This window comes from Tympanuchus pallidicinctus, unplaced genomic scaffold (assembly GCF_026119805.1).
Source record: "Tympanuchus pallidicinctus isolate F22 unplaced genomic scaffold, pur_lepc_1.0 scaffold1, whole genome shotgun sequence".
NCBI classification, from domain to species: Eukaryota; Metazoa; Chordata; class Aves; order Galliformes; family Phasianidae; genus Tympanuchus; species Tympanuchus pallidicinctus.
The window spans coordinates 59,664,266-59,678,771 of record NW_026294618.1 but is presented as its reverse complement, the minus strand read 5'-3'; the positions used below and the strand labels follow the sequence as shown (position 1 = coordinate 59,678,771).

At 41.1% G+C, this 14,506-nt stretch overlaps 1 protein-coding gene across 3 annotated transcripts in view; it reads left to right on the top strand.

Moving 5' to 3' along the window:
* The first annotated feature begins 11,280 nt into the window (after positions 1-11,280).
* Positions 11,281-14,506, top strand: part of TIAM2 (TIAM Rac1 associated GEF 2) — an 88,284-nt gene continuing 85,058 nt past the window's right edge. For all 3 annotated transcript variants that reach the window (XM_052686824.1, XM_052686815.1, XM_052686806.1), the window contains exons 1-2: positions 11,281-11,394; positions 13,220-14,419. In XM_052686824.1, coding sequence (XP_052542784.1) covers positions 13,226-14,419 — 1,194 coding nt within the window. In that variant the 5' untranslated portion in view covers positions 11,281-11,394; positions 13,220-13,225. The remainder of the gene's footprint in view (positions 11,395-13,219; positions 14,420-14,506) is intronic.

The window sequence follows — 14,506 nt, the reverse complement described above, 5'->3', positions numbered from 1 at the left end:
AAGGCAGTGGGTGAGAGAAGAAGGAAGAGATGGATCTGGAGACTCATTTTTGAGAGACTGTCATTCTTTAGCCAGTGAACTAGACTGTGATGAGCCTGGGCAACGGAACCCATTGGATCCTCAGGTAGCTTCTAGAAGCAGAGCAGAAGGAGGAACAAGATGCATGAAGCAGCTTTGAGTTGGATGGTGTGAAAGCTCTGTGTAAGGCAGGTGGAAGTCAGAAAAATACACCTTCAAAGTGTAATGTTGGTATGCTAAAAGTAGTCTCTTAATTACTTTAGAGGTAGAAGGAAAAAGGGAAGAGCTTGAGGTGTCAGCTAGGGTCTTGAAACCAAACTTAAGTGTTGATTGACATACCACAAAAAGTGGACATATGTTAATGAAAACAGTAGGAAGCGTAGTAAGTGCACAGCTAGATTAGAAATAATGTAGTAAAGAGCTGAATGACCCTGAGGACTGGAATGATAAAATACAATGAATTGGAAACAGAGAAATTGCAGGGTTGAGTGCTTTACACTAATAACAGGAATGCCTGTTGACATTCGAGAGTCACCTTCTGAAAATGAAGAGAAAGAGAACAGACGGCTTTATTAGCCATTGCTGGAAGATTGTGCACCACTAATGTGATTCAGCTGTGCCCTAGGATATGTCAGTCCAGGTATTTTTGATTGTTTTAAGGAAGAATTACTGTTATTGTATGAGATGCTCAAAAGGCATCTTCAGGATTGATATTTATACTTCTGAACATCCAGAAGAGATGTTTCAAAGGGGTAAATTCAACAAAACAGGTTTTGTTGGCTTCAGGGATGAGCATTCGCTTTAACCTTTCTAAGGAATCATATGAACATGATTTATCTAATCAACAAAGAACATGAGATACTGGGGGTTGGACTAGAGGCCAGGCATTCCTCCTGGGTGAGACACAGTACTTTGATTCAAGAGTAGTCCTTGCATTTTCATGGTTTATGGTGCTAATCCCAGCACTTGGTCTGTTAGGGAAACAGCTGGACCACAGCAAGACTGTTAGTAGAATACTAGTGTGTTAAGAACAGGAAAAAGAAAATAGCTTGCTTTTCACAGAAAATGAATTTGTCACCAAAACAAGCAGATATAGAACTCCCAGATGTACATTCAGACATAGATTTAGGAATATAATCCAAGTCATGCACTGTTCAGCTACTTTTCACAAAAACTAACCTAGAACTTGTTTATTAAAAAATGAGGTCTATGGAGTTGAAAGGTTCTTACTTTTGCTGTGATGAAGAGAGCATATTAGTTGCTGATGTTGTTAATCTGGAAGTTTTAGAAAAGACCCAAGTCATTATTTTTCAGTGGAGAAGTTAACTCTAAATGAGCTTCAGAGATTAAGATTTTATTCCCAGTTATTCCAAAGCAGACAAGTCTTAAAGTTACCTCTCCAGTGAGAGGAAACAGTGAATGTGCTGGGATACTGGAAACTATGAAACTCATGTCACTTCTAGGTGCATTTCTAAGTTACTGTGCAAGTATTTATTCTGTTTTTGTGGACAGAAATATTAATTTGGAGCCTTTGTGGGTTTCTAATAGTTTCTATTACAGTGTTTATGTGTTTCTTTTCAATTTATACATCATCTGCAATGTAACTTGGCTATAGTTCCATGCTTGGCACTTCAAAGAAGACTTCATGGCCTAGCTCTCTATGTTTAAACTTGGAGATGTCATTTGCATGTAATGAGTATTGTTTTATCTGAGGCCGGTTATTAAAAAAGCAGGTAGTCTACTCCATAAGATACTAGAAAAAGTAGAACAAAAGAAAGCATTAGAGAAGAAGTGGTAGTCTGTGGCTGTTGGAGCTGCATAAAACCATTAAATGCAACTGGAAACTGCTCTTAAGAGAGGATTTTCATGACTAGAACATTCCAGCAGTGATTGTGGGAGGCAGATTTTCACCAGTGTGTCTCACTCAAGGATGTTGGGAATACCTACTCACTCCTATGGAACTTAAGAGGAAGGGGGGAAAAAAAGATTAGAACAGAAAATAAGAGACCCCAGAGCTCCCTTTGAGCCAGCTGGCCTCTGGTGGGCAGCCTTTCCGCATCCTTGCTATGGAAGCAGGCAGTGGCTGCTGCCCGCGGGGTCAGACAGGAGCCCGCTCAGGGCTGCCCAGTCAGGGCTGTGGCCACCTGGCATGGCGGCAGGCTGGCCGGCTGGCCTAACCACTTTGGGCAGCCAGTGGAAAACCACCCTCTGGTGAAGCCTGCGTTGCATTGCTCCGCCAATGGAAAAAATTGAGCTTCAGGAGGGTGTGTAGCCTGCAGACAAAAATATATCCAGCCTTGTGCGGGCAGGGGCTGTTTTTAGTTCCTAACGGCTGAGTGTTTTGAAGTGTTAGACACAGTTTCCTGGCTTGCCCCAGGCGGGGAGAGCCCATGTGTCTGCATGTGTGTCCAGCAGCAGAGCCAGAGAGTCCGTGGAGCAAAGAGGCTGAAACCAGCACCATCGGGAAGGTAAGCGGGAGAAGGAAGGGGGCTCAGGCTGGGAGAGCTGGGGAGCAGGGAGGAGAAGGGAGAAGCATCCACCAAGTCACCCAGGAGCGGAGTGGGCTGATGCCGTGCCCCATCTCCTAGCCACTGTACTCCTGTCCTGGGTTGTGCCTGAGATGAATGATCTGCCTGCCGAAAACAGTTCTTGCTGGTTATCTGTCAAACTTGATTGCCTGAATTGCTGAATAAACTACAGCCTGTATCATTTTACAGCTCTGCTGCAACAGGGATGGAATTTTTTAAGGCAGAGTATGAGAGAGCGTGTATTAGTGTTTTGCAATTTTAAAGTGGCTCTACTAATTAAAATGATTAGTAATCACTCCAAGTCTTTTCTACTTTTTATTCTGTCTTTTCTCACCCCAATTTTGAGTTAATTCATGATAAATAGACAGTGCATCCGAGGAAATATCAGGTAGTTTTTCTGTGTAGTGTTAGAGGAAAAAGTTTCAGTCAGCACTACTATATGCCTGAACTAGGATTGTCTGGAAAAAGCAGAACTGCTTCTTCTGGCAGAGGTAGGTTCTGAATGGATTCTGATTTTTCTGTATAGATTTTTAAAGCTGCTTAGATTTTAAATATATATTTGTACAGAAATTGTGAAAATGCTATGTTCAGTGGCACAGGAGAATTAAAAAAAACAATGGATGAAAATAGCCAAGAAATGGAGAAGTGTCTCTTTTCCCCAACATCTTTTTTAAGAGGATGGTGATTAATTGCTTGTGCAATGCAACCAAAGTTTGCTGCTTTGTTTATGCTTGTTGCTGATGTGGTCACTGTGTTAATTTTGTACTCTGGTGACTTCATACTTCATTCTGGAAATCATGTATTTCTATCCCTTTGGAATGAATGATTTGGTAAAATTATACAAAGTATAGCAAATTACTAGTTAGAAGGCAAGGGATGGAATTTTTTTTAGTCTGATCAGCTCTAACTGGAAAAGGGTCCTTGTGTCATGAAAGAAAGAAAAACAGCATTCTGTAGCTGCAAAGCTATGAAGCAAGTCTTTTAGCCATTATATGCAATGTCTAGTGCACTTCTTCTAATGTAGAAATAATGTACTGGATCTGCAGAGGCAGAAAGTAAGCCCTAAACTGTGTAACTGCTGCAGGGCTCTTGGCATGCTAAAATCAAGATCCACTTTTAATTTCTGGAAGGACCCTGTCTCAAGTTCAGTTGTGACTCCTAGACCCACTGTCCTCTTCAGGAAATTCCAGGGCTAATGGTTGGAAAACATTTACTTTGGAGTCAGCACCCTGTGGTGCTTATGGATGTGTAGACTGTGAGGTAGGTCAGACCACCAAACATATCACAGTTTCCCCCACTTCCTGTGAAGTGGGTTGGGCAATAGGTGGCGTGCTAAAATTTCTCTGCCCCATGGCTGCCTTGCTGACAGGGTTTGTGTTTGATAGCATGAGATGCTTGCTACTGAAGAGGACAAAAGAGAAGAAAGGCAGATGTCACTGGTTGGGTTTGGGACTCCCAGGTTGTCCACAAAGCTCCTATATTGCCTCCTCCTGCCACTACCACAGGAAGGAGGGTTGAGGCAGAGCCTCTGGGGTCTCTACTGCTCTCGACCTCTGAGGTGCTATTGCTCCCACCCCAGGGTGACCTCAATACCTGTGCCAGCAGTGAGGCTAGAGTTGTGTGGAGCCTGGAAATCCCTTGAAAGCACTGTATGAATCTGTACTTGGGACTGCCAGCATATTCACAACCAGGGTAGGAGGAGAAAAACAGGCCTTGATCTAACACTTTAGCTATTACAGCTACTGCATTAAGCTGAGATGTGAGCTGGCATTGTTTTTTTTTTTTTTGTTTGTTTGTTTTTGTTTTTTTAAGCTTAATGACTTCTTTTTAAATGGATGTGTACTTTAGCCATTGCATATGAATTCAGTAACACTTAAAAATGGCAAGATTTGTTTTTCCCTAGAGACAAATAAGTCTCTAGGGATTTAGATTGTATCAGTGTTCATGTAATATGATAAGGATCTTCAGGCTTGATTCAACCTTCTATATTACTTTTACTTGAAAGCTGTATGACATAATTTAACTGCCAATGCCTTGGACCCAAAAGAATGGGTTGAGTATAAAAAGGTCTTGAACTACAGGTATGACATGTCATTCTGATGCAGTGCATATGTGTAGACCTGTTGGGATCAATGTTATTTTTAAAAAAGGAACCAGAAAAGGAGATTATCTCTTTCTTGCTTAAAATGTGGAATTAACAATCTGTTTGCAGTATTGGTATGGTTAACAGCAAAAAAACAAAGTGTCTAGGATCGTGATGAGTACTATGTTGAATGAGAAGAAGCATTGTTTTTCATTCTATTTCTGAGCTACCAAACACTTCCTCAGTCAGGAGACTCTTAACTCTAAAGAGAATAATGAGTGAGGAGTTCTGGTTTCAAACAGGATTTTAAGGGAAATGTATCCTATTTTTTTTTTTTAAAGACATAGTTGTGGTGTTTTGGTTACTCATTTTTTGAATACAGTGATATATAATGCAAAATAATCCTGCCAAGAACACTACGATACAATTATTATGGTATATTTTTGTTATAGGAAAGTGATTGAGATTGCAGGAATAAGAAATCTGTTTCTGATTTGTGGAGGCTTCTGACAAAATTGTGTAGTTTTAAAAAATACAGTAAATTGTTTCCAATAAGAAACTCTGTATTTAATCTAGCTACAGTATTGTGTTGCTGTGTCTCCCTTACTAATTTTGTGTATCTTCCCAGAGCCATGTGGGAAGGTGAGGACAGGTTCACCTTCTAGCATTGTTACTTTCATATAAAAAACAAAAGTAGATTGAAAGTTAATTTAAACTTTATATCTCCAACTCTTTTTCTCTGTAAGAATTTACTGACAACATTGATTCTGTGCAAGACAGATCAGTATATGGTAGATAATTGTATGAATAGTATGACTAGTGTTTTAATCTGATGTTAAGAGCTAAAGGGAATGTAAAAACTGTCTAAAAGGAGAAACAGAAATTGGTCAATTACAAACATATTTTCTGGATGTACATATATACATCTCTCTAGTTGCTCTACATCACAGCCTACAGTATTTCTAAGTGGAAACGAAAACAAGAAATTGGTCATTTCATATCAGTGAGGGAGAAAGGTCTGTTTAGCTTTTCTTGCTCTGAAGTACTTTCTTCTCCATTATCACAGCTCCACAAATCCTGATGACAGTCTCCTATGGTGCCCTTATGAAACACACACCCAGAGCGTCTTTGCAGGGACCTTGGCATTGCCTGTTTTCTTGTGCTCCCCAGTTCCATTTGTATCTTCTCACTCTACCTTGCTGACTCTGGAGGTGAATATTGCAGTCACACTGTGCAGTTGGGAGAGGAGTCCTTAAATGCCCTTCAGGAAGTATGTTTTCCAAATACAACAGAAAGCAGGCATGGCTCTTTGCCTGCTTCCCTTTCCTTCATTACTATAGAATACTTGGTAAGATATGCTGTCTGATCTTCATATATAAAAGCTCTTCATATAGGTATTTATATGTGAGTTACACATAGCGAGTTAAAACCTTGTCTGCCTTTGGCAGACATCTGTACACAAGTTGAGGTCTGCGTGTGATTGTGCATGGTGGCAGCCATTGGAGAATCATTCCAGTGGCCAGAGGTACTGCTCCAGTACAGGCAACAACCATCCTGTGTCTGGGAATGAACACAACTAAGAGGTTTTGTACACAGCGAAGAGGTTTTGTACACATGTTTATGCTACAAGCAGAAACAAAGTATTTGGTATCTTATTTCTTTCTTGAATGATTGTATCATTCCTCAAGGAAAGGCCTCCTGAAATAAAGTTTATGTGCTGTCCTGCTTCTATGTTGTAAATAATAGGAAAGGTGCAGGCTCTTATTTTTCAGGTGTGAGGCAGCTAGCTCATTGTGTATTATCAGGCTCTTACTGTTCATCTTTTTAAAAACACCTTTTTTTGTTTAAGACAACAGCTTTTTAATTTAAGCTCTTCTGATGTTCGTAAATGGTTATTATTCCTGCTAGCCCTGACAACTGTTGTACAAGAGTTCCTACAGTTTTTATTGAGACCTCCCTCAGTGGTACTAATTTGATGAAATAATGTTATTCTAATGTTATCCTATCTTGACCAATCTGTATTATCATTTTTTTCTTGTTATTTTTGCACTGATGCCACATTTTGAGAAGTGAGGATCAACTTCCCTGCACCTAGTGAGTATATTTGCAAGGATTAAGTGGTTTGTAGATGAATTGATACAGATCTACTTGATATAGATTACATCTACCAGTGACTATTCGTTGTCACCAGCCATCCAGAGGAATAAATGCATCAAAAAAAACAGGGTTAGCTTTAGTTCATGGCTTCATGTCTCAGGAACATTACTTCTTGCTCCAGGTTAAGGTTTACCATTACTAACTCTTACATTAGTTGAACTTCTACAACATCCTGGGTGGTCACATTGTCACTCTCAGTCCCAGATAACAGATCCATAGGAAGAAGCTGTCACAATTTCTTGTCTTTCCATAGTTGGTATTGGGCCACTATCTTCATCACTGTGGTTTTAGAGTACTCAATCTATTAATTAATTATTATTTACGTCTTTGTAGTCACCTCCTGACAGTTTGGAGTTTGTGGTTTTCTAACTTGTAGTTTTAGAAAATCTCAACTTGGTGAATGTGACTGCACTGAAGGCAGATGGTTGTCAGCAGTGTAGTTATGTTTGGTATGTTTTTGCTGCAGCAGCAGATCAGTGCAGGAGTCCCACCACCTTTGTCTCAAATTTGTCATCAATTCATAACCAAGTCACAAAAGACAAAGACAGGGACTGAGACAATGAAGAACTTCCCACATGGAAGACAAGGTAGTTGGTGACATTCTACAGTTTTCACTGAAGGACAAATCATATCTGATAAGTTTGCTGGCCTTCTACAGTAGGTTTGTAGCATTAGCAAGTAAAGGAAGAGCAACTGACTTCATCTGCCTGGACTTGGGCAAAGCGTTTGACACTGTACATTTGACACAACATTCTTGCCTTTAAATTGAAAATATGTTAATTGGACAGATGGACCACTCTGGTAAGGAATTTTCTGGTTAGCTGCACTCAAAGAGTTGCAGTCAACAGCTCCATGTCCAAGTGGAGACCAGTAACAAATGGCATTTCTCAGGGGTCGGTATAGGGACTGGTGCTGTTTAACAACTTTGTTACTGACGTATACAGTGGAACTCAGTGCAGGCTCAGGAAGTCTGCTGATGACACGTGTGATGTGGTCAGCATGCTGGAGGGAAGGGATGCCATCCCAGAGAGACCTCAACTGGCTTGAGAGGTGGGCCTGCATGATCTTTATGAAGTTCATTAAGGCCCAATACAAGGCCCTGCACATGATTTGGGGCAATCCCAAACACAAATACAGACTGAGAAGAGAATGGGTTGAGAACAGCTCTGAGAAGGACTTGCATGTGTTGGTTGATGAGAAGCTCAACGTGAATTGGCAGTGTACACTTCCAGCCTAGAAGGCCAACTGTATCCTGGGCTGCATCAAAAGGAACTTGCCCAGCAGGGCAAGGAATTGTCTCCCTCTACTTTGCTTTGTGAGAGCTCATCTGGAGTACAGCAGTCAGTGCCTCGAACGCAAAAAAGACAGGGACCCACTGCAGTGAGTCCAGAGGAGAAATACAAAGATGATCAGAGGTCAGGGTACCTCTCCTATAAAGTGAGGCTAAGAGAATTGGGATTGTTCAGCATGGGGAAGAGAAGACTCTAGGGAGACCTAGAGCTTTCTAGTACCTGAATGGGCCCTCAAGAAAGATGGAGAAGGGATTTTTACAAAGGCTTGTAGTGATAGAACAAAGGCTAATGGCTTTAAACTGCAGATTGGTTAGGTGGAACTTGGAGCAACCTTGTCTGGTGGAAAGTGTTCCTGCCCATAGCAGGGGAATTTTGAAACTAGATGGTGTTTAAGGTGTTTCCTAACCCAAATTGTTCTATGATAAATTTTTTTTTGTTTGTTTCTAGTAAGCATACCTAATACTGGCATATTATTGTTATGGTTCACTTTTGATTGTAGTATAGCTAATGAGTCAAGCTTCGTAAACCTTCAGTTAGAGAGATGAAGACTGAGGAGATGAGCAGCCATCCAGCTGCAGGGTGCTGCCATATATGTATGTACACTTCAATCCTAAGAAAAGTGTTTTTCCCTCCAGCATTTATGAAGCAGTCTAGCTGCTGTGTTATTAATGAGGGAATATAGGTGGCTGGCTGCTGAGCTTCTGTGTTTGTTTTTCTGAGCCAAAAACATCTAGGAGAACTGTATGTGCAAGAGCATAAAGGTAGGGAAATGCATTTTTAGCTCTGGGGTTATGATTTATGTTAATTATTGGGTGTGGTGGTGATGGTGGTGGGGTTCCCAGATTAGTGTGTTTGCATAGCTGTGTTTTTTAAATGTGTCAAGGGGGATCAGGGTGAAGATTAAGAACTTCTTTTTTTAGGGAATATGTGTATAATTGAAAGCAAATAATCTTTTAATAGTCATCTTCAGCACAGTGAGCTGCTTTCTAAATATATTGATTGTAAATACAGCAAATATTCACGGACTCTGGTGTTGCTCACATTAAGTATTAATCCCCCTAAGCTCTGCAAATGAACAGAGGAAAAAAAAGCACTTTGTCTTCTGGGGCAGTAGGTTGCTGTGAAAAATATAGGGAATGCAGTCCCCTGCACTGTTATTTCCAGAGCTTCCAAAATAAAATCAATGTAGAATGTGCATGTGTTGAAGAAAAAATGCAGCCAGAGTTGTTCCTTGACCACCTCTGTGCCCTGGTGTTGCACTGCCTTTGAGAGCAAGTCTGCTTCCCCTATACCCCTATTGTAATTAGCAGAAAGAAAATAGCTCTATGCAAGTGTGAGACAGGAGAATAGCATCCCAGCTGATTTTCAGGGTGAGGGTCTTTGTGCAGCCCTGCAGATGCCATGGTTGATTATTACAGTGTGCATGAATGTTTAGCCTGCTGTAACTCTGTGGATGGCTGAGATGCTGAGAAAAATCCCTTGGGGGTGTTTCTGTGGGATTTATTGACTGTTGTGTTGTACAGCTAACTGATTTCTGCGCAGACTGAGACACTGTTTTTTAGACATTGTACCCCTGGATAAATTCATTCATTCACCCATTATGTGATCTGTGTATTGTATCAGATGAGTACAATGGATGCTGTAGCAGCAGCTCGAGCCTCAAAGAATTGAATGTCTATCTTCTGAGGTTCATGACAGCAGCTTGCTTGCTACCCACTCTGTTAAAAGGATTACCTAACTGCTGCACAATTGCTATGGAGACCAGATGGTCTTTTTGCCTGTTTCTTTAGACAAATTGGGTTCAGTGTTCTTTTATGAATAGACATAAGCCCCAAAGCCCTCTTTTTGAATGTACCTTTTGCTCCCACATGAGAAATTCTGAATGCAGACTTCTGCTTGTTTGCAGTCTGTGCTTCCTGGTCTGAGGCAGGAAGTTTAGCTGGGACGGATGCAATTTGTTCAGCAGTCTGGGACTTCATGAAGTTAATACTGTCTTCTGTTTACCTTTACTTTGAGTCACTTTTGTTCAATGCTAGTTACACTTGATATCATTAAGTTGTTGATGTAAGTGGCTAAAATTAGCATAGACAAATCAAACCTTCAAGGCAAGGGTGTCTTCATTAGCAACCTACCAAACTTTTAGAAAGAATAAACAAGTTAAACAGATGTTTTGTTTTCAAGGGTTGGCTGAAATTTATGATTTATTTTGTCAGATATCTTTCTGATAACAACCATGAATTTGGGTTTATAGGTCGCTAGAATTATCCAAAAGGATATATTTCTTCTAAATAATTTGTTTGCTGTCATTTTTTTTCTAAGCTTGTTGATGAGACTGTTTTTAATTCTAGTTGGCAACCTTTTCCTGTGCTTTCTGTAAGATTAGCAAAGTACCTCGGTTACCACTGAATTCCTTTAAAATCTACAAAGTTTTTATGCACACTGAGCCAGAGCTCTTGTACAGCTTCCCCTACTGAATTTTTTATTCCCTACACTACTGGTATTTTCTGTGAGATTCAGCTCATATCTTTGTTTTGAATTAAAGCCTCTGTGTGTTTAGTGAAGGATTGATACGCTTGGATGCTCAGGAAAAACTTGGGTCTTGCTACCTTCTTGTGTGCTGGGTGGTCAGTGCTGCCTTTCTATTGCTGCCTGGCAGAGCAACTTAAAATAGGTACAAAGTTAAGGGGAGAGATTGCTGGGTAGTTTGTGGAGTGAGTTGTACAGTGGCCTTTCACTGCAGGAGTCAGCTGGAATTGAGAAATGACAAGGAAGGATAAACAGATCCTGCAGAACATGCTCTGATCAGTTTGTTTCAAATTATAGTGGATCACTGCACAGCTCAGTCATCTGTAATTGTTGTACCAAAAGCCAAATGGAAGGTGCTCAAAATGCACCCTAATTCATCAGTTAGTGGGGAAAATGAAAGGATTAGAAAATAAAACACTTACCCTGTGACTTCATTGTATTCATTCAGTTTCAATTGTTAAAGCATATTTATTAACACTGATGTCTGAAGTCCAAGAATCCATTTAATCAGATCTCTTTTATTCATTTGTGCCTTCTGTCTGATTTTTTTTGTGTGTGTTTTGCTTATAGTTCAACTAAAAAATGTTTTCTATGACTGAAAGCCTGTTTTTAATTATTATTATTATTATTATCATCATTATTATTATTATTTTGTGTTTTTTCGTGTCTTTTAGAAAGCCTGCATTCATCTCCATCCTGCTTTTTTGGCAAGTGTAGCAGCTGGCTATGAAGGCAATGCAAATGATGCTAACTGATAACCATACCTACGTTTGAGAGAGAGATTCTACAGGTATGTTTCTTGTTTTATACATTTCTTTTGTCTAAAAGTGATAAGAAATGGAACTTAGGCTATTACAATATATATAAATTCTTGAAAATAAGATTCTGTAATCACAATGGATTGTTTTGACAAAATTTTGATTGAGACTGCAGTGAATTCTACTAAGAGTGATAGTCTGAAGTCTGACAAAGAAGCATAGCTCTGATTAAAAATGGACTTCAGTGTTCTTTCTGTAAATTTACCATAAAATCTTTCTTCTGTAAATTTACCATAAAATGGAATCCCAGGCATCTATACAGACTGGAGGAGCGGTCCTTGAGAGCAGCCCTGTGGAGAAGGACCTGGGGGTCTTGATAGGTGAAAAACTTAACATAAGCCAGCAGTGTGCTCCTGCAGCTCAGAAGGCAAATGCTATCCTGGGCTCTATCAAAAGGGAGGTGGCCAGCAGGGATAGGGAGGTGATTGTCCCCCTCTACTCTGCTCTTGTGAGGTCCCATCTGGAGTATTGCATCGAAGTGTGGAGCCCTCAGTACAAGAAAGACTGAGAGCTGTTGGAGAGGGTCCAGAGGAGAGCCACAAAGATGATCAGGGGACTGGAGCACCTCCCCTATGAGGACAGGCTGAGGGAGCTGGGCTTGTTCAGCCTGGAGAAAAGAAGGCTGCGGGGTGACCTCATTGCAGTCTTTCAATACCTAAAGGGAGCCTACAGAGGGGAGGGGAATCAACTCTTTGAAATGGTTGATAACTGCAGGATGAGGGGAAATGGTTTTAAGTTGAGGGAGGGGAGATTTAGGTTGGATGTCAGGGGGAAATTCTTTACAGAGAGAGTGGTGATGTGCTGGAACAGGCTGCCCAGAGAGGTTGTGGATGCCCTGTCCCTGGAGGTGTTCAAGGCCAGATTGGATGGGGCCCTGGGCAACCTGGTCTAGTATTGAATGTGCAGGTTGGTGGCCCTGCATGTGGCAGGGGGGTTGGAGATTCATGATCCTTGAGGTGCCTTCCAACCCTGGCCATTCTGTGATCCTGTGATTACAAACAGTGGAGATTCACTCCAAGTAACAGGAGGAACAGGAGATCATTTTTACTTTTGAGTACACTTTATGAAGGTGCAAAATTGTAATTATCTCACTCTGGCAGGTTGCCTGCTCCAGTGTGCACCATTCCCTGTGAATTCAGTAAGAAGCTGAAGCGTGTTCTATTAAGTGAACTATCAAACCACCCCATGCTGAATGAACACAATGCAGTTTTGTGCTGTAATGGAAGATGAGGCTTTTCACTAACCAAGTTCTTTTTTCTTCCTTCCTCTTCTCCTGGACTGACTCCATTTAAACATAAAATTGGAGTTAGCCGAACAGTTTATTGAGGCAGTACTTGGTTGCATAGAAGCCAGTCAAGCTGAAACTGCAGTTTGCTTGTTTCTTGGCAGAAGGGATTTCTCTGAAAGTACAGTTCACTTTACATCTAAGTAATGATTATCTTGCTGTCTCCCTTTCATTATGCCATTGTTCTTGGGAGCCAGAGGTTTTGTAAGTTATAAGAAAAAGATGTTGCCAAGGGTGTGGGTGGAGAAAGGTGTTGATGTGATTTCAATGGGTTTAGATTCCAGCTTTAAAACAGAGGGGTAATAAATCCGGCAGAGAATAGGCTTTCTGAGGCTGCCCCTAAAATTAATGCAATTATGAATTTGATGTTGTAAATCATTTGGGTTTTTTTGAAGCAATTGTTTCATGTAACTTTTTAAAAAGGCACTTTCCTGTACGGAGAATAAATATGGTCTGTTACTTTTTGCTTTGTCTTCTGGCCATTGTTTCTAATGAAACTCTTCTTAATTTAGTGGAAAATGGGGAATTCAGAAAGCCAATACAGTCTTCAGGGATCAAAAAATCATGCTACTGCTTCAACTGGTTCCAAGCAGAAGCCTTGCTCTCTAAAAATTCGCAGCATTCATGCTAAAGATGAAAAGTCTTGCTCCTTGCATGGATGGGGACATACCAATAGTGGCTCAAACTACAAGTCAAGGTCTCTTGCTAGAAGCTGCCTTTCGCACTTCAAGAGTAGTCAGCCTTATTCAGCTAGACTTGGTGATACTGTGGTGAAGGCCTCCAAAAGTAACGTCCTTGCCAAACACAGGACACACACCTCAGGGGACTACTGTCCAGGAAATAATGCAGTGTTTTTGCCTGATAATGGTTTCCACTATATTGGCCTTCAAGCTGGAAGTAATCATGCTGCTCCCCGAGAATGCAATGGGCACATACTAAAATGCTACGGAAAGAATGAGAGTCTTGCATCAACCTCCCCATCAGAGGACAGGAGAAGTCCAAAAGTACTTATTAAAACACTGGGGAAGCTGGATGGTTGCTTGAGAGTCGAATTCCACAACAGTAGCAACAGCAAAGTACCAACTGAGGAGTCCAGTGGGCCAGTCCAGCTGCTGAGATATTCACCTACCTTGGAATCTAAGTCAAATAATCTGCTTGATGTCAGGAGGAACTCCAGTGCAGACTGTTCTTCAAACCATCGCCTGTCACCTACTGATTCAAGGCTTCGATCTAGTAAGGGAAGCTCCCTAAGCTCCGAGTCTTCATGGTATGACTCTCTCTGGGGAAATGCTGGGGATATCAATGAGTTGGATGGTCCATATTTGACTAGGAGCACTCCAGATACAAGCATTCATGCCAGTTTCCCAGCAGGCGACAAGAAGTCCTTCAATCAAAGCTCATCTCTTTCCTCACTTCGAGATCTCTATAAGGATACAAATTTGGAAAGCACTCCTCCACCTGTGATCAGGCTGTCTGATGAGTATATTGATACTCACGGTAGCCTAAGCAACCGTGTATCATTCGCCTCAGACATTGATGTTCCCTCCAGGGTAGAGCAGGGAAGTCCTGCTCATTATTCCTCTTACACGCTCCCATGTAGAAAGTCCAAGCCCCTCACTGATGATGCGTCCAAGAAGGACACATTAAAAAGCCGAATGAGGCGCATCAGTGATTGGACAGGAAGTCTCTCGAGGAAGAAAAGGAAGTTGCAGGTATGTACAAACAGTCCTGAGCCTAAGTGTCTGGAAGTTGGTTTGTAGATTTGAATCATGTTTATCTTTCTAACAGAATAGTGAATT